At 36.7% G+C, this 21,016-nt stretch overlaps 1 protein-coding gene across 1 annotated transcript in view; it reads left to right on the top strand.

Annotated features, from left to right (window-relative positions):
- Positions 1-21,016, top strand: part of DGKH (diacylglycerol kinase eta) — a 253,952-nt gene that overhangs the window by 201,835 nt on the left and 31,101 nt on the right. Inside the window, exons 18-25 of the mRNA XM_004376610.3 lie at positions 3,876-4,010; positions 7,605-7,722; positions 8,717-8,827; positions 8,965-9,061; positions 13,012-13,119; positions 15,065-15,178; positions 15,663-15,797; positions 16,293-16,456. Coding sequence (XP_004376667.1) covers positions 3,876-4,010; positions 7,605-7,722; positions 8,717-8,827; positions 8,965-9,061; positions 13,012-13,119; positions 15,065-15,178; positions 15,663-15,797; positions 16,293-16,456 — 982 coding nt within the window. The remainder of the gene's footprint in view (positions 1-3,875; positions 4,011-7,604; positions 7,723-8,716; positions 8,828-8,964; positions 9,062-13,011; positions 13,120-15,064; positions 15,179-15,662; positions 15,798-16,292; positions 16,457-21,016) is intronic.

Raw genomic sequence — 21,016 nt, 5'->3', positions numbered from 1 at the left:
AGTTTCTCATTAAACAGTACACATATTGCCCTATGACAATGGTTAACAACCCCACGACATGTCAACACTGTCCCTTCTTGACCTTGGGTTCCCTATCACCAGCTTTCCGGTCCCTCCTGCCTTCTAGTCCTTGTCCCTGGACTGCTGTGCCTCAGTAGTCCTGTTTTGTTTTATGGGGCTGTCCAGTCCCTGACTGAACGGTGAACCTCAGGAGCGACTTCACTACTGAGCTAAAATGGTGTCCGGGGGCCATACTCTCAAGGTTTCTCCAGTCTTTCTCAGGCCAGTGTATTTTTATTTTTGACAAGATTTTGTAAAAGTTAAAGCTTAGATATTCATGAATACTAAAATAATCAAGCATTGAGATTATTTAGATTAAAATTATTGTCGAGTACTTTAACATTCTTCTTTTATCATAGAATCTAAAGACCATAATAATAAACTAAAAATTACCCTAATAATAAACTAAGAATTACAGGAACAAATGAGGCTAAATGTCTTAATTTTCCTAAAGAAAGAAGGGAGAAACACCTAAATCAGATTCCTTTGAGAAGGAATTATATGAAAGCTGCAGACCCCACATCCGTAAAACTTGGCATACAATTTAAATGATTCAGCAGTGTCGGGAAGCCCATCCATCAACACTCTAAATTAATAAACCTTACTGCTCAGTTAAGCTTTGAAATCACAAGACATCTAGTTACGACTTTTTCTCTACTGGCACTATTTTTGCGGGGAAATTAAATATGTAGTTGCTTAAAGAGGGTTAACTTCCACTACTTTTTTAGGTTTAATTGAAGATGAATTTGTACTTTTGATATTTTATGTTGTATAGGGAAAAAATTATTAAGATTATGGCATTTAAAAATCAGAAATTAAAATATTAATGAAGACGTGGAAATAATTATATAGCAGTAACAAAAAGTCAGCACTGCAGAACTCTGTGATCATTAAAATTCTGCTTTTACTTTCATTACATACAAACTTGGGCATATTACTTTACTTCTGTGTGGTTTCCTCATCTGTAAAATGGGGATAATAAACATACTACATAAGGTTGTTGTAAGGATTAATTAAGTCAATATATGTAAAACGCCTAGAAAAGTGCCTGGTACATAGTGCAGGATGAGAATCTTTGCTGTCATTATTATTAGTAGTAGTAGTGGTACTGCTGTTGCTACTAATTACATTAACTTTGAGAGAGCATTCCTTAATTGTATTTAAAACTCTTAGAGACTTCAAAATTAGAACTTACGGACCCTATATATCTAGCATATGCCTAATGCAAGCGTATTATATAACCTTAGATTTTTTTTTTAAAGATTATATGTCCCTATTCCAGCATACAATCTAAAATGGGTATATTCTATAACCTTAGACTTGAACCTTATATGTGCCAATTATTTTCTATAACCTTCTTGACAAGTGGGCATTGAGCCTTTGGACCACTCCTTTCAATACATTCCAGTCATATGGTCGGCTCTAATTGTTAGAAGTGAGCTTTATATTTTCATCTTTATATTTCTATCCATGATTGTAGTCAGTTATTAATAATAAGATTTTATGTATGGAAGTGTTAACATTAACAACTACTAGCATTTATGTAGTGCTTTATAGGTAGTTTAAAAAGCAATTTCAGACATCATTTTGCTGTACTGAAGGTAACTCTGCTTTCTGGAGCTGTGTCTTCTTCCACATGACAGCCCTTAAATGATGCTGGAAATAGCTTTCATGGCATTCCATCTGCTTCCCACACCTTTTACCTTCTGTTTACAGGTCATCTGTCCCAAGTTCCTCTACCAGTCTTCAGTGAATGATTTCAAGCCTTTTGTTTTCCTGGTTTCACTCGTTTGGTCAATGTTAAAATATGATGCCCCATTTTGAACAAAATTCTCCATGTATTTTCTGTAGTGCAGTAGCACGTTGATACCCATACACTACTCATTCTGGATGTTGTTGATGTCACAGAGACTAGCTGAGATGTCTTTTTTGGCTTTAAGTACTGTAAATCTGGTTCTCTCCTCCTGCTTTTATCCAAGAGATTTTTTAAAACCTAATCAGATTGCACATGTTCCTGTGGATTTTACGTTTTTTATTTGGATCTGTCATTTCATTCTGTCAAAATCTTTTTGAAGGTTGATTCTATCATCTCCAAATTTATTTCCTGTCTGAGAGCTAGGAGATGGTTGAATGGACATGGGGAATCAGGGGTGGAAAGGAGGAGTGTGCTGTTACAGTATGGGAAGAGCAGTTAGGGTCATATAACAATGTATGTATAAATTTTGGTATGAGAGACTAACTTGAAATGTAAACTTCATTTAAACTACAACAATAAACAAAAAAAAATTTATTTTCTCTCTGAATTTGTTGACAAGGCCTTATATGTCTTCATCCATTGAAGAAAATGTTGATGAAAGTAGAATTGATGGTGGAGTCCTTACAAAAGGTTGCTTAATAATTCCCTCTAAGATAATGACTGTCTTTGGAGTACTGGTTTTTCAGTACTCATTGCTAGTGATTTCCCAACCAGCTACCATTCCACTTTAGCATACTCTCGTAAACTCCACACTTCCACTATATTCTCCAAGGGAAACTAAAAATACAGAGATACCAGTACTGGTATTGAAATAGACATAGATTCAGAAAAATCTTTAACTGTAGTATTTGAGCTTATTTTTTGGCTTGTAATTCAATTTAGTAAGAATCTTTTGCAGTAGTACAAGTGTTTCTGTCTTAAATAATCATTATCTTTTGAAATACACTCATTGTATTATGTTAAATCATGTACTAATTCATATGTCAGGGGTGTGTGAAATACAGTATATTAATATGGTCGATGAGATGTTTTATTTAAGAACAGTGAGACGTTAATTAAGTTACATACAGTGGACCATCAGTCTTAGTCATTGGGACCCTTTCTGTTTTTTATCAGAGGTGAACATCAAAAGGTTGTTTTCATTAGAAATTAGCCCCAGGAGTCCCTTCTGTCAAAGAAAAGAGCAGCTGTTTTGCTGCTTTTCTTTAGTGCAGCTGGACTGTTTTTGAACAGAGAGAATAGAGTGTAAAATTAATAGAGTTAGTTTGTAATTAGTCTTAGGGAAAGTAAAGATAATTAAGTTTTACAGTATTTTTAAATTGAGTTTGAGGATTACTGTTTTTTTAATCACTTTCCAACATCTCCTAAATTAGTTACAGGTGCTTACTATTTGCTCTTCATTCAGTTGGCCCAGATTCTGTAGAATTAAATCTTCCTTTTTGTTGTTTGAGAGTAATTGTGTTTTGGAATAATTTTCAAAATGTATTGAGCTTTTACTAAGAGCTATGATAGAACAGTTTGGGGCAAATTATTGTTTTGCTTAATTAATTGAGAAGAGCAGGAATAGTATATTGGTTTCATTTGAAAACAATTTTTTTCCTTCCATTTATAGAAGAAAACATTAACTTGTTTCACGTTTAGCTCTGGGAATTACATTCATTAAATTTGATCATTCATGCAGCTTTGATGAGAAAAGTATTGTGTTGGTAGTATACATTGTAACACATATGTTCCATTTTCAAAATCATCAGCTTTCAAAACTTCTGTTTACCTTTAAGTGTGGATTGATCATATTCAAATTATGATTATTGCTGACCCTAAGTTATGTTAGACATCTATTATCTACCGATCTCATGTATTTGAGCTGAGCCATCAAGACACCTCCCTCTGGCAGATTCCCTCCCTGTATTAAATCTGAAGACATACATTGTAATCATTTTAGTTCCACTGACTGATTTAAACTTATATTAAATTATTTTATGCCTTCGTTTTATAGGGGTTGCTTATTTTTATAACTTTTTATCATTGCCTCTTTTGAATCTGGACTTTTTGCCAACAGTTAAAACTGCTCCTCGGTCTCCAGATTGTCGGACAAGTCATAGCCATTTCCAAACTGAGTCCTCCAGCTCAGCTCCCACTATGGCATCCTGCAAAGAAAGCCTCCCTGTGCTCAATACCAGAATCATTTGCCCAGGTAGTACAGATTCTTAAACATGGTTTAATTATAAGTGTTTCTGTGAAAATGTGTCAGTACTTATTATAAGTTGAATTGTGTCCCCTCAAAATATGTATTGAAATCCCAACCCCTGTACCTGTAAGTATGACCCTGTTGGGAAATAGAGGTTTTCTTTTGTTATATTGATAAGATCATCCCTGAGTAGGGTGGGTCTAAAACCTAATCACTTTTTAGTTATATAAAGGGCAGAATAGACTCAGACAAACACAGGGGGGAGGCAGACACCAAGGAATGCCAAGGATTGATGACTGTCACCAGGAACTAGGACAGAGACCCACAGAAGGAATCAACATGGCTGAGACCCTGATTTGGACTTTTAGCCTCCAGAACTGTGAGAAAATAGAAAAACAATACGGAAGTCTGTACTTTAACATGAATGTCTATTATAGCGGCACTAGCAAACTAAGGCAGTACATATTTCCATGAACTGTAGAAATGTGTTCTTTAAGATAAGTGTTCCTTTAGGAGAATGTTCTTGGTACACTTATCAGTCAGAATTGACTTGTGTGTGCATAAGCATTTCCTGGAAAGTATTGAAATACATGTTTCTGGGGCCCACCCTGAGAAATTTTGATTCAGTAGTTCTAGACTAGAGCCTAGGAATCTGCATTTAGTAAGTACCCGAAGTAAATCCAGTCTGATATTCTACTACTTTTTGCGTATAACCACAGGTTCCTTTTGATTTTAAGCCACAGGTCTCGTCATTTTTAGACTAATAATATTGCTTCATTTTATACTATCTGAGGCATCTATTGCAGCCTTAATAAAATGAATTTATCTTGTAATCAAGCCAGTACTAGTGGAAACACGAGCTTATGAGGGACAAGGGATGTAGGCAAAAGCTTCAGAGGCTTCCTTAAGTACTAGTTACGTGACTTAGTGAAAACCCTCTGGATTCACTCCAGAGTAGATCAGAACCCAATTAGACCCTGAAAATCAGTTTCCTACAAGTTCTTTTTAAAGATGAATCATAATTCAGTGATAATAGTTGGAGATTTGAATACCCTATTTTCAATAATGAACAGAACAACTAGACAGAAGATAAACAAGGAAATAGATTTGAGCAACACATAGACCCAGCTACCCCAACAGATATTTACAGGGCACTCCACCAAACAACAACAGAAAACACATTCTTCCCAAGTGCACGTGGAACATTCTCTAGGATAGACTGTATGTTAGGCCAGAAAGCAAGTCTGAATAAATTTAGAAGGATTGAAACCATACAAACTGTGTTCTCCAGCCATGTGGAATGAAATTAGAAAGTAGTAACAGAAGGAAATTTGGGACATTCACAAATATGTGAAAATTAAGCAATATACTTCTGAGTAACCAGTGGGTCAAAGAAGAAATCACAGGGGAAACTAGAAAATACTTAAGAGGAATGAAAGCTAGAATACAGCGTACCAAAACATATTTGATGCAGATAAAGCAGGGCTTAGAGGGAAATTTATAGCTGGAAAAGCCAAAAAAAAAACCTCAAATCAGTAACCCAACTTTCCACATTAAGAAACTGGGAAAAGAAGAGCAAACTAAACCCAAAGCAGACAGAAAGAAGGAAATAATAAAGAATGGAAATAAATGAAATCGAGAATAGAAAAACAATACAGAAGTTGGTTCTTTGAACAGTTTAATACAGAATTATCATATGACTCAGCAATTCTACTCCTAAGTGTGTACCAAAGAGAATTGCAAGCATGTCTACATAAAAATTTGTACATGAATGTTTGTAGCAACATTATTTATCATAGCCAAAAAGTGGAAGCATCCCAAATGTTCATCAGCTGATGAATGGATAAACAAAATGTGATATATGCATACAATGGAATATATTATTCAGCTGTTGAAAAGAATGAAGTACCAATCATGCTTCAAAATGAATGAACCTTGAAAACATTATGATAAGTCAAAGAAGCCAGACACAAAATGCCACATATTGTATGATTCCATTTATATGAAATGCCCAGAACAGGAAAATCCGTAGAGATAAAAAGTAGATTGGTGGTTGCTAAGGGTTGAGGAGGAGAGGGTAGAAGGAATGGGGAATGACTGGGTACAGGTTTTCTTTTCGGTGTGATGAAATGTTCAGATTTAGACAGTGACGATGGTTACACAACACTGTTAATCTAAAAGCAACTGAATTATACACTTAAAAATGGTGAATTTTATGGTGTATGAGTTATATCTCAGTTAAAAGAGAGAAAGAAAACAAAAGAGAAATCAGGAACATTTCTAGTTTTGGAAAGGACTCCATAGAGATCATGTCTCGCCTCCAGCCTGAAACCATGGAATGACCCTTCTGGGTTCCAAGCTATGAATACGGCTAATGTTAAAATATTGTAGAGAATATTAGACTGTTCTGTGGGGCAGCTGGAGTGTGGTTCTTCACCTCTCCAAGCTGTTCTTTACTCTCATCAGCACTTACGTTTTGTTTACTTTTTGAGATACAAAGGAAATTGTCATAACAATAGATGCTATAGTATATTCAAAGCTAGGAAATTAAGCGACAGGATAAAATTCATCTTGATAATTTGCTAATCAACTTTAGTAGCAACAGTAATGAATAAGAATAATCCTCTAAGAAGAGCACATTGTTGAGGAAAGGAATGTTTACCAAAAAGGACTTTTTTTCCAGATCTCCCAGTGTTTCTCAGTCGCATATGTTTTCCTTCTCTGTTCCCCATTACTTTGGCTTCTGTCCACACTTTAATGCTTCTAGCCTTAATATTGGGTTGAGTAAATCATAAAATTCATTAGTTTTGAATACCATAACTAGTTAATAGAAAACATATTGAATAAATGTGAAGTTTTGCATATTTAGGTGAATTTAAAATTTGTAAATACCTGCGCTAAATATCTACTAGGAGTCCCTGGATGGTGCACATGATTAAGTGCTTGACTACTAGCCAAAAGGTTGATGGTTCAAACCCACCTAGAGGCTCCTCAGAAGACAGGCCTGGAGATCTGCTTATGAAAGGTCACAGCCTTGAAAACCCTGTGGAACAGTGCTACTTTGCACACATGGGGTTGCCATGAGTCGGAATCGACTTGACAGCAACCAACAACAACACTACTTATTCTTGACACCAGCACTGAGTTTTTAACCTTAGTACATCTCGTAACGTTTTTCATTAATTGTTATGTATGTTTTGAGAGTATAGAAGTAATAGCTGCATGCCATTTGGAGTAATTCAGCCTTTATTGTAAATTCTTTAAAAACTTAATACCTTATTTGCTGTAAGAAAGGATGTAACGTATGTTTATTGATTTGTAAAATTATTGAGATGGTATATGAGAAACTGTCACAAAGAGACTCCAATTTAGTTCCTCATCTGCTTATGTTTCTAAGACAGAATGTAGGTCATTTAAAGTATCAAAAGTCTTGTATTCACCAAAGTCATTGTTCTTAGTTTTGATTAATGAGAAGAATAGGCATTGGAAACTGTGGGAGCAAGATGTTTGAGAATTACAGTAGGCCTGAAACCAAAGGACTGGTTATTTCTGTATTTTTTCCTAACATGTGGTTATGTATGTATTTATTTTTCTGGCCAGGCTTAAGAGCAGGACTAGCTGCCTCGATTGCTGGGAGTTCTATTATCAACAAAATGTTACTAGCAAATATTGATCCTTTTGGTGCAACGCCATTTATTGACCCAGATCCAGATTCATTGTAAGAAAATGCTTTTGCAAACATTTTGTTTTGGCTTTTCTTGTCTCTGTCTTGTACTAATGATAATATTTTTAGATGTATGATAATGAATATGGTTTCACAAAAAAGGATAATCAGAAAAGTTCAAAAGTTGATGATGATGAGCGCTTTGGCCCATTTGCAATTCAGTAGCTTCCATAGCTGTCTACCAGCTAGGTCCCTTTCCAACTGTACCTACTGTTCCCTCTGGTAGGAACCCTATGACTAAGTGTTCAGCTCTTCACTTTCCCTGAATATTTTGCTCAGTGGTGCCTTCACACCCATGTTTTTGTTATTCCCTTCATCGTTCTTCTCAGACTTACAAAATCGAATCATCTTTCCAAGTCCAGCTTCTGGGTTTACTTATTTCAGGAAGCTTCTGCCCGCATTGATCTCTCCATTCGCAGAACCAATAAAAGTTTGTGGCACTTCAATGTATACTTCCTTTTGCCACTTTTGATTTTGCATTTGTGATGCCTTGTTTCTCTAATGACGCTCCTCAAGGAAGGTACCATATTTTAAACATCTTTGTACTTTCCAAAGCACCTAGCATGATGGACAGGACCTAGTAGTCTTTGCTCAATAAATATTTGTCCATTGTTAGGAGTAGATGTGAAGAAGATTTTCTAATGAAAGGAGGATGGGCCTCTGAATGCAGGGCCCCCCTATAGTCACCCTCATTTGTCTGTGTAGTAAGGGGCTTATGCAGGAGATAGGAGCACTAAGATTTTTTTGCAAGTAATAGAAAAGTAAGCCTGCTTCTGCTGGGCCTTGCCCACCATCCCTTTATACCACATACCAAGGATTGCACGTGCGTGTAGGTTATGGGTGGAAAGTGATTCCTGCTAAGCTTAACTCTCTCTTGTAAGTAATGAAAACTTAATCTGAGTACTTTTAAGTACGATCTTGTATATTAATTGTAACTGTTGTTATGAACCTGGAATTGACTTTGAAATATTTTTCCTTGTCATCATAGAGATGGATATACAGAAAAATGTGTCATGAACAATTACTTTGGGATTGGATTAGATGCCAAAATTTCATTAGAATTTAATAATAAGCGAGAAGAGCACCCTGAAAAATGCAGGTAATTTTGGTATTAGCAACATTGTTAAATGAAGGCAATTTTACTTTAATTTCATTTATTATCTCTTTTGCTGTTTCTGCCTATAAAGAGTAAATAGGTAATATTTACCAGAATTGCCTGCCAACGTTTGTTTTCAGAAGCCGGACTAAAAACTTCATGTGGTATGGGGTCCTGGGAACCAGGGAGTTACTACAGAGATCCTACAAGAATTTAGAACAAAGGGTTCAACTTGAGGTAAGTTCATCTTGAAGACAATCTGAAATTATCTTATTTAGATTATTTCACTGAGAAAAAATAATTTCATTTTTGGAGCTGATTTGGCCTAAGTTCCTTTTGAGTAGCGATTAAACTCTCAAGGGGAAAAAATGGAAGAGTGATTTTTAAGTTGCGATTACCAACTTTATATTAAAGGAGAGGTAGACACTGGATACGAGTCACAGCCTAACTCTCACTGTCACTAAACCAGTTGGCTGATTTTGACTCATGGTAGCCCATGTGTGTCAGAGTAGAACTGTGCTCCATAAGGTTTGCAATAGCTGACTTTTCAGAAGTGGATTCCTGGGCCTTTTTTCTGAGGCACCTCTGGGTGGACTCAAAATGCCAACCTTTCAGTTAGCAGCCAAGTACATTAACTGTTTGCACCACCCAAGGATTCCTTATTATCACTAGCTCCTGAAATACCCTGGTGGCACAGTGGTTAAACCGCTCAGCTGCTAACCAAAAGGTCAATGGTTCAAACCCACTGGCCATTCCACAGGAGAAAGATGCGGCAGCCTGCTTCCGTAAAGATTTACAGCCTTGGAAACACTATGGGGCAGTTCTACTCTGTCCGATAGGGCTGCTGTGAGTCAGAATCGACTAGACGACAGTGGGTTTGGTGTTATGGTTTTTTTTTTTTATGGAGCTGTGGGTGCCCCATGAAAAGTTGAAGCTACAGGAGTATACGTACAGGATAGGGTTTCAGTGGATTTTCTCATTAAGTTTCCAAGTTCTGGCCCAATTCTGTAATGCCTAATGTACTTTCTACTCTAAGAATACAACTACATGATCAATTGATTAGACTTACACATTGCTTGTAAAATTAATGTGTATGCTACTGGCTGAAAAGGTGCAGAATCATGAAGGTTCACACTTTTTAAATGCTATTCTTGATAGCACCATCCTCAGGCCAATTTAGGTGCCCATGGGAGAAAGATCTGGTGATCTGCTCCCATAAAGATTACAGCCCAACAATAACAACTATGTATTGTATTGTAATCATTTCGTTTTCTTATCCATGTCCCCCTAGTTGGCCAAATTCTCCTTAAGGACAGGTGGTGGTGTTGCTGTGTGCCATCAAGTCAATTTTGAGTCATAGCAACCCTATGTGACAGAGTAGAACAGTCCCATAGAGTTTTCTTGGTTATAATCTTTACAGGAGCAGATCACCAGGTCTTTCTCCCACAGAGTGGCTGGGTGGGTTCAAACCGTAAACGTTTTGGTTAACAACCGAGCACTTAACCGTTTGTGCCACCAGGGCTCCTTAAGGACAGGTAGGAAGATATATTCATCTTTGTTATTCTCAGTGTTTAGCCCAGTGCCTGGCCCTGTCGTAAGGGGAAATCGTTTTAGTATAATTTGATAAATACTGTGATTTATCTCCATAGCTATCTTTCAGATTTAGGGAACTATCTGGAATCAGAAGGGCGGGATTAACTTTACTCCTGGAAGAGCCTTCACTGGTTCTGAAATAGGGTTTCTAGCCACTTCTACTAGTGATCGAAATTCTGAACTAAACTGTCTCACACAGCTACTTTTTACTCTCCATGTAACAGAATTCTTAACCTTTTTTTAATTATGGCCCCCTTTGGCATTCCGGTGAAAATTATGGATGCCCTCTCAGAATATATTTTTAAATGCATTATATAAAATACATAGAATTACAAAAGAAACCAATTATAATGAAATAAATTAACAAAATATTTTCTAATTATTGTATAGAGTATTATACATGCTTCTTTATTACCACACTGAATAACAAAAAAATCTAACGACAGGTCTAATAAATACCTTAATTTCATAATAGGAGTGAACATAAATGATATTAAAAGATATCTGAAGCATCTGTAATGTGATACAAAAAATGTTTGTGACTTTTATTGGTGATGAAGTCACTGGTATTTCCTAATACCTAGTTTGTTACCCACGTTCATAACTGAAGCAATGCTAAATTTCAGAGGCTACTGAACATGAAGATACAGATTTTTACCATTCAAGTTAACAGACCTCCTGACTCTATATCTATGGACTCCTGGTTTCTTAACCTCCGATTAAGAACCCTTGATATAGAAGTCTATGTTTGATAATAGAAAGGAAAATAAAATTAATAAAATAAATGAAAATATGTTGAAATACAGGTAGCAGTAAAGTAGAAAAATTAAAGAACTCTTTGCCATAGTTAAACATAAACAAAACGCCTGCTACTACTGAGGACCATGGAAGACCTGTTGTCTAAACACTTGTTTCCCTGATGGTTCACTTGGAGGAAGGTGGAGAAGAGAGACCCAGGGTTTGGGAAGCTCTTCCTGGAGAGAGCCCTCTCACCAGTGGCGGTTCCTGGTGGAGAACTCTAACCTTTTTGCCTCAGATAAGTTTTCCTTTCCCTGTTATACTGTAGTGTGGAGTTCATGTCTTGTCTTTGAATTTGTGCAGAACAAAGACTTTGACATTGGCTTCTCCATCTGCACGATGGATAAAACAATGCTTTCATGCAAAATCATACTTGAGTGAACTAATATACAGGAAGGAGCCCTGGTGGCACAGTGGTTTAAGCGCTTGGCTGCTAAGTGAAAGGTTGGTGATTCAAACCCACTAGCCGCTCTGCCGGGGAAAGATGTGGCAGTCTGCTTCCGTGAAGATTACAGCCTTAGAAACCCGATGGGGGAGTTCTGCTCTGCCCTGTAGGGTCACTATGAGTTGGAATCAATTTGATGGCAGTGGGTTTGGTTTAGTTTCATTTGGTATTCAAGGAAAAGATAGCAATTCTGCTTTTACTCAGTAAGAATTTATTCACATGAAATGTATAATTACTTCACCAACCTTACAATGTTTTGTTTTTTGGGTTTTTGTTTTTTTTTTTTTTTCAATTTAAGTAGTAATTTAGTTTTCATTAAATTGATAAATTAGAAGGCAAGAAGTATAAGGTGCTTTCCTACATGTGTAATTTTTAGCTTGGCTTTGGTTCTGGCTGTAGGTGGTCCCTGACTTACAACTCCATTGTAAGTTGGTTCTGACGTAGGTCGAATACCTCTTTTTTTTTTTTAGTTTTCATTATTACTGCCTTTTATCATCAGTATCTTTATAAATTCAATCTTTATTTGTTATGGAGGGTTGGAAACATATAAACATCTGCGATTGAACATCTGAGAATAACATCACATCAACAAATTATGTGCTGCAACAGTGTATGTGGTACATATTACTAACGATAAGATGTATAAAAAACGAACAGTTGTAAGTGCAGTTTGGCGTAATTCTAATACACTAAGTCGAGGACTCCCTGTACTTGAGAACCTCAGCTTGGCATTTAGCCAGTTACCAATTAGTTACAGAGCACCAGCTTCATACTGGTGGCTGTGAGAGGTGCTAGGTGAGATGGTTGGGGCCCAGAGTCGGCCTTTACTGAGCTTGCTGTCTGTTGAGGCTGATGGAGAGATTTGGAAATGGATAATGGTGATGGTTGAACAACATGATGAACATAATTAATGTCACTGAATTGTACATGTGAAGACTGTTAAAATGGCAAATGTTTTATTACATATATATTTACCACAGTTTTTTTTTAAAAAAAAAGGGATGTTTAAAATGAGTACAACCATGACTGTAATTCAAATGAGAATGTCTTAAGTGACCTGAAAATGACTCAAGAAAAGTAAAGCCTAATTTTGGAAGAAAGAAGAGATGAAATAGTTTTTTTGTTTGTTTTTAATTCTCTTTTCTGTAACAGATTTTGTTGTGGTTATCTATACTTTAAAATTTGTTAATTAAAAAGATAAGATAAAAGCCTTTATAGTGTGTAAACATGCATTTACGGGAGAGCAAACATCAACACTTTACCCCATTGCCCTTTGTCTTTGGTATTCTAGTATCTTCCAAACTAGTGGTTTTGGGCTTTGCATCTAACTGCTAAGCGTTTTATCTTACAGTGTGATGGACAGTATATTCCTCTCCCCAGTCTGCAAGGCATAGCAGTGTTGAACATTCCCAGCTATGCTGGTGGCACTAATTTCTGGGGTGGAACTAAAGAGGATGATGTAAGTAGCGTAATGGGGGTCAGTAGTTTGTTTCCTCAAAAATAATTAAATTACTGAAATAACTTGCTTTTTTTAATGTGTCAATAAGTCATCTACCACTAATTTAGTTTCACATTGGAATATACTATTCTTTCTCACTGGGAGATGAGAGGTAGGACAGATTTTTTAAGATTTTATTTAAATAGTCTCTCATGGATATACTCTGAAATTTTCACGTGTTGAATATGTAGATATAACATATCTTGACAAGTATCTAAAGTTTTTCTGGATGGACACAAAAGAATCTGCTTTGGTAAAGGAGATTAAAGGGATAAAGAAGGGAACTTTTTACTTTTTCATTTCATACCTGCATTAGTTTTCTGTCACTTCTGCAAGCAACACACATTTATTATCTTACAGTTGTGTATGACAGAAGTCTGATATGTGTCTCAGTGGGCTAAAATCAGGATGCTAGCAGGGCTGCATTCCGTACGGGAGGCTCCGGGATAGAATCCATTTCCTTGCCCTTCCCAGCTTCTGGAGGCCACCCACATTCCTTAGCTTGTGTTCCCCCTCCTCCATCTTCAAAGCTAATAATGGCAAATTAAGTCTTCTCACATGCCATCACTCTGACCTCCTCTTCTGCCTCCCTTGTCCACTTTTACGACCCTTATGGTTGCATCAGACCCACCCAGATGATCCAGGATAACCTCCCCATTTCACGATCCTTAGTTTAATCACATCTGAAAAGCCCCTTTTACCATATAAGGTAACATTCATAGGTTCTGGGGATTAGGACATGGACATTTTGAGGGCATTATTCTGCCTACCATAATACTTTTCTGTACTTTTAATTTTCTAAATATATATATATATATTTAGGAAATATGTGTATTTTTGTTATGTTACTTTTGCGTATGTTACTTTTGATTTAAAAAGGTCAAGAGGGGTCATTTGGACACGATATAGGGCTATTTTTTATGTCTTTTATACTTTATTAAGAAAGAAAGAAAAAAACACAACCTAACAAATGTAATTGTTTTAAAAAGAATAAAAGAGAGGGCACAATTCTTAAAGTTTATATAGCAATAAAAAGAACTGTCACAATCTGTGAATAATCACATACAGTGATTAATGGGCCCTTTGATTTGAGGCTTATGATATAATGGCTCTTACCCATTTCCTCAGAGCTCTTAAATGCACAGATAGGATTAAAGTGTAAAACAGACTGGAAAGTATTTGTAATTTTCATGATATGAATATATTCTAATCCCTTTGGAGTATAAAAACTTATATTAGCAGTCAACATTTTTTGTTAGCATATCACTACTCAAATTTTTTTTTTCACTACTCAAATATTTTGTGGGTAAGAAATCAACGAAATAAAGATAAAGCTAACATTTCTTGAACACCTACTAGGTAGTCAAGCAATTGACTAAGAGCTTCACATTCATTACCTAAGACCCACAATTTTTATCTCAATTTACTGCTGAAGAAACTGAGGTAAAGTTCACACAGCTAGTAAGTAGCAGAGCCAGGATTCAAATCCAGGCAATCTGATAGCAAGAGTGATAAGAAATCATCACTATTAGTAAATTCTTTTTTTGATATTTTCAGTGGAAGTTTCATTTAGGATACTACTTTATGTTGAATGACTTTTTTCAAGGACTAATTACTGTTTTTTATACGCAAATAACGCACGCCTTCTACATTTGTTTGTCAACCGTGCCCTCCCCACATGAAGTATTTTCATAAGCACCACTATGCCAATTTTTTTTACACGTTGCTGTAAAAAAATTAGCATAGCATGCTTACAGAAATACCTATTATTTTCCTAATAATATGTTCTTACTTTTCTGCTTACTATTTTTATAAGTTTATGTATCTGTTTAGAGTTCACATTGTTTCACGTGCCACTTAAATCTTAAGTTTTGCAGTGGAAGTGTAATGCCATATTTCCTTTCAGATGTTTACTGCACCATCATTTGATGACAAGATACTGGAAGTCGTTGCAATCTTTGATAGCGTGCAAATGGCAGTTTCAAGGGTCATTAAACTACAGCATCATCGAATAGCCCAGGTGTGTTTCTGTAATCGAATCTGACAGCACTACTTGGGCCATTGGGGTTGGGGGGAGTTATTCCAAATGACTCCTACACTGTAGGTTCATTTCTAAAATACTGACTTTCTCTCCATGTCAGTTGTTACTTTGTCATGGCGGTGATGAAGTATAACATTCTAAAGAATTCCTGTTGTTAGTTGCTGTCGAGTCCATTCAGACTCATGGCAACCCCGTGTGTGCAGAGTAGAACTGCTCCATAGGGTTTTCAAGGTCTTGACCTTTCAGAAGCAGATCCCCAGGCCTGGCTTCCAAGGTTCCCCTGGGTGGGTTCAAACCACCAACCTTTTAGCTTAACCATTTGTACCTCCCAAGGACTCCTTGTCTACAGAATAGACAGAGAGAATGCCATGAGCACTGAAATCAAGCTTGAATACAGACTGAATGTCACTTTTCGGGATGATTTATACCCTAGGATAACTTTTTTTTTTTTTCCCAATTTCAGTGCCGTGCAGTGAAAATCACTATATTTGGTGATGAGGGACTTCCAGTTCAGGTGGACGGTGAAGCGTGGGTCCAGCCTCCAGGGATTATCAAAATTGTGCACAAGAACCGAGCTCAGATGCTAACAAGAGATAGAGTATGTAACAAAAAGTATTTTCCTAGATTTTTTCTAAGTTGTTTTTACAAATCTTAAGTTGTCATGAAAAAATAGAAAACAAGGGAAAGGATTTAAGTTGTCTCTTACATCTGACGTATAGGTCATTTGTGGTTTGAAATATGAACACACACACATGTGTATTATATATATAGTGTTTTTAATTAAGGTCACACCTTTAACAAATAAGACTGCCAATATACATCTGTCTAGCATAATAAAATAGTAAAGATTGATGCATAAATTGAAGCTTTTTTTAACTTTTCAATGATATTCTCACAGTTACATCATTTATTATGTTACTATATGTTAGAAAACTTTAAATATCTATTTTGTATTTACAATTTATTTGATGAGATGTTAGATTAGAAAGGAAGCCATCGTATTTTCGAAGTCATTCATGTATTATCTAAATACACGTTTATGGGGCCTCAGAGCTATAATCTAACAGGTCATTGCAATATTGGTTTAAAACAGGCTTTCGAAAACACTCTAAAATCTTGGGAGGATAAGCAGAAGTATGACTCTGGTAAACCAGTGATCCGGACCCATTTGTACATTCATCACGCTGTCGACTTGGCAACAGAAGAGGTGTCGCAGATGCAGCTGTGCTCCCAGGCCGCAGAAGAGCTCATTACTAGGTATGGTGGGGTTGCTGCCTTTTGTACTATGAGAACTTTGGCTTTAACCAATTTCTTTTAAAATTTTAATACATAATTTCAGTTGCTTGTGGTGTCTGAAAGTGATATTTTTACTCTTCTTCATTTGCTGCATCATTAGTGCCTCAATAATGGCTGCTTTTATCATATCCTGTCCCCACTCCCCACTGTGCACATGCACACATCTGTCTTCTCTGCAGTCGGGATCTTAGACTTTCTAAAATACAATGGTAAGCTTGATTAATGTACCCTGCCACGCAGTGCTCCTTCCATTCTCCCTTATTTCCCCATTTTATACACAGTCTTCCCACTATACTACCTACTTCCAGCTTGCTTTATTGTTGTTAGGTGTCGTCAGGTAAATTTTCAACTCATAGGGACCCCATGTGACACAGTAGAACTGCCCCATGAGATTTTCTAGACTGTAATCTTACAGAAAGAGCCCTGGTGGTGCATTGGTTAAGCGCTCAGCTGCTAAGCAAAAGACTGGCGGTTTGAACCCACCAGCCACTCCATGGGAGGAAGATGTGGCAGTCTGCTTCTGTAAAGATTTACAGCCCATGGGGCAATTTTACTCTGTCCTAAAAGGTCACTATGAGTCAGAATCAACTCAACGGCAATAGGTAATCTTTACAGCAGCAGATCACCAGGTCTTTTCTCCTGAGAAGCTGCTGGGTAGGTTTGAACCACTGACCTCTCAGTTAGCAGCTGAGCACTTAACCACTGCGCCACCCATCCCATTGCTATCGAGTCAATTTCAAGTCGATTCCAACTCATAGCAACCTTATAGGACAACGTAGAACTGCCCCACAAGCTTTTCAAGGCTATAAATCTTTACAGAAGCAGACTGCCACATCATTTCCGACAGAGTGGCTGACGGGTTCGAATAGCCAACCTTTCAGTTGGCAGACGAGCGCTTAACCACTGTGCCACCAGGACTCCTTATGTGTTGCCTTATAATTGTTTGTTAAATCTTTATGGGATTAGAAGGAAGTATAAACATTATCCCTGCTCCCACAAACAGTTGGGGAGAACAAGAGTCTAAGATCTTACCAGTTCACAGCAGACACATAACAGACATTGTCATCCACACATAAATTAATTTTGGAAGATAGAAAGGGAGGAGATAAAACACAAGTTCTATGAGTGCAAAACAAGTAAAAGTCACTATGACCGGAGGAGACTTCAGAGAGGAGGAGGGACCGTGGACAAGTTTCGTCACTCCTCTGACCCTTGGTTTCCTTACCTACTAAACCTAGATAATAAGAGCTTCTTTACTGGTTCTTGTGAGAATTGAATGAGACTCTAGAGTCAAGTGATTATTAGCACATCATGTCTGGCATATTTAGTCTTCTGGACACAGTAGCTATTATGTTCTTCCCACAGCTTCATCTAGTCACTGATAAAATTGTTGAAAAAGAAAAGGAGAATAAAGCTTAGTGGTACCTTAATTCCTTCTTATCCATTCCCTTCTACTCACCTTCTCTCCCCCTTGCTCATTCCTTACTTCTCTCTTTAAATATTTATTAGATACTTACGATATACTAGATGCTACAGCGAAAGACAAAATGAATAAATGGGACCTCATAAACATTAAAAACTTTTGTTCATCAAAAGAAATTTCCAAGCCTTTGGGATGGAGCAGAAGCAATGCTCAGAGGTCAATATATACCAATGAACACACACATCAAAAAAGAAGAAAGGACAAAGATCAAAACACTAACCCTACAGCTCGAACAGAAAGAGAGCAGCAAAAGAAGCCCACAGTCACCAGAAGAAATGAAATAATAAAAATTAGAGCAGAAATAAATGAAACAGAGAACAGAAAAACAATAGAAAGAATCAACAAGATTCTAAGCTGGGTTTTCAAAAGGATTAATAAAATCGACAAATCACTGGCCAGATTGACAAAAGAAAAACAGGAGAAGATGCAAATAACCCAAGTAAGAAATGAGATGGGTAACATTAAAACAGAACCAACTGAAATTAAAAGGATCATAATAGAATACTGCGAAAAATTATACTCCAACAAATTTGAAAACGTAGAGGAAATGGACAAATTTCTAGAAACACACTGCCTACCTAAACTAATACAAACTGAAGTATAAAATTTGAACAGACCCAAAACAAAAGAAGACACTGAAGGGGTCATTAAAAAAAACTCCCAACCAAAAAAAAACCCCAGTCTAGACAGCTTCACTGCAGAATTCTGCCCAACATTCAAAGAAGAGTTGACACCAATTCTACTCAAACTATTACAGAACATAGAAAAAGAAGAAATAGTCCCGAATTCATTCTATGAAGCCAGCATAACCCTAATGCCAAAGCCAGGCAAGGACACCACTCAAAAAGAAGACTACAGACCAATATCCCTCATGAATATAGATGCAAAAATTCTCAACAAAATTGTAGCCGATAGAATACAACAGCATGTCAAAAAAATAATACACCACAACCAAGTGAGATTCATACCAGGCATGCAATGGTTCAACGTTAGAAAAATCAATCGACGTAATCCACCATATAAATAAAACAAAGAAAAGAATCACATGATCGTTTATCAGTCAGTGCAGAAAAGGCATTTGATAAAGTCCAACACCCATTCCTGATTAAAAAAAAAAAACTCTCAGCAAAACAGGAAGAGAAGGGAAATTCCTCAGCATAATAAAGGCAATTTATATAAAACTAACAGCCAGCGTTATCCTCAGCAGAGAGAATCTGAAAACATTCCCCCTGAGAACAGGAACCAGACAAAGATACCCTTTATCACACTCTTATTCAATATTGTATTGGAAATCCTAGTGAGAGCAATAAGGCAAGAAAAGGAAATAAAGGGCATCCACATTGGTAAGAAAGAGGTTAAACTGTCCCCATTCACGATGATATGATCCTATACATAGAAAATCCTAAGAGCTCCACAAAACTATTGGAACTAATAGAAGCATCAGCAAAGTAGCAGAATACAAGATCAACATAAACAAAAATTAGTTGGATTCCTCTACATCAATAAAAAACTGTGAAAAGGAAATCAAGAAAACAATGCCATTTACAATAGCCTCCAAAAGATAAAATACATAGAAATAAATCTAACCAGGCACATAAAAGACATATACAAAGAAAACTACAAAAACGCTACTGCAAGAAACCAAAAGAGACCTATATAAATGGAAAAACATACCATGCTCTTGGATAAGAAGACTTAACGTTGTGAAAACGTCAATACTACCCAAAGTAGTATATAGATACAATGCAATTCCGATCCAAATACCAGCAACATCCTTCACTGAGATGGAAAAACTAATTGCTAATTTTATATGGAAGGGAAAGAGGCCCTGAATAACTAAACCCCAAACCAAACCAAACCTGTTGCTGTCAAGTTGATTCTGACTCAAAGCTACCCTACAGGACAGAGTGGAACTGCCCAATCGGGTTTACAAGTGACTGGTGGATTCTAACTGCTGACCTTTTGGTTAGCAGCCAAGCTCTTAACCACTGTGCCACCAGGGCTCCCAAATAAGTAAAGCTTTATTAAAAAAGGACAAAGTAGGAGGCTTCACACTACCTGATCTCAGAACCTACTATATAGCCACAGTAGTTAAAACAGCCTGGTACTGGTATACAGACCAATGGAACAGAATTGAGAACCCAGACATAAATCCATCCACCTGTGAACAGCTGATCTTTGACAAAGGACCAACAGTTATTGAATGGGGAAGAGACAGTCTATTCAACAAATGGTACTGGCAAAATTGGATATCCATCTATAGAAAAATGAAACAGGATCCATACCTCACACCATACACAAAAACTAACGTACGATGGATGAAAGATCTAAATATAAAACCTAAACCTGTAAAGATCGTGGAGGAAAAATTAGGGCCCCTAATATATAGCCTAAATAGATGACCAAACGTAACTGAAAATGCACACGCAGAAGATGAACTAGATAAATGAGCCCACCTAAAAATTAAACACTTATACTCAACAAAAGACTTCTTCAAAAGAGAGAAAAGAGAACCTACAGACTGGGAAAAAAATTTTGGCTACGACATATCTGACAAGGGTCTAATCTCTAAAATTTATGGGAAACTTCACCTCAACAAAAAAAAAAGACAAATAATCCAATTAAAAAATAGGCAAAGGATGTGAACAGACACTTCACCAAAGAAGAAATTCAGGCTGCTAACAAACATATGAAGAAATGCTTGCGATCATTAGCAGTTAGAGAGATGCAAATCAAAACTATAATGAGATAACATCTCACCCCTACATTACTGGCACTAATCAAAAAAATAGAAAATAACAAATGTTGATGAGGATGTGGGGAGATTAGAACTCTTATACACTGCTGGTGGGAATGTAAAATGATACAACCACTATGGAAAATGGTATGGCGCTTCCTCAAAAAGCTAGAAATAGAAATAGTATATGAGCCAGCAATCCCACTCCTAGATTTATACCCTAAAGAAATAAGAGCCGTGACATGAATAGACATATGCACACCCGTGTTCATTGCAGCATTATTCACAATAGCAAAAAGGT

The sequence above is a fragment of the Trichechus manatus genome, unplaced genomic scaffold, assembly GCF_000243295.1.
Source record: "Trichechus manatus latirostris isolate Lorelei unplaced genomic scaffold, TriManLat1.0 scaffold00044, whole genome shotgun sequence".
In the NCBI taxonomy this organism is placed as follows: domain Eukaryota; kingdom Metazoa; phylum Chordata; class Mammalia; order Sirenia; family Trichechidae; genus Trichechus; species Trichechus manatus.
Note: the sequence above shows the minus strand (reverse complement) of the source record. Positions and strands in the feature narration are given on the sequence as shown.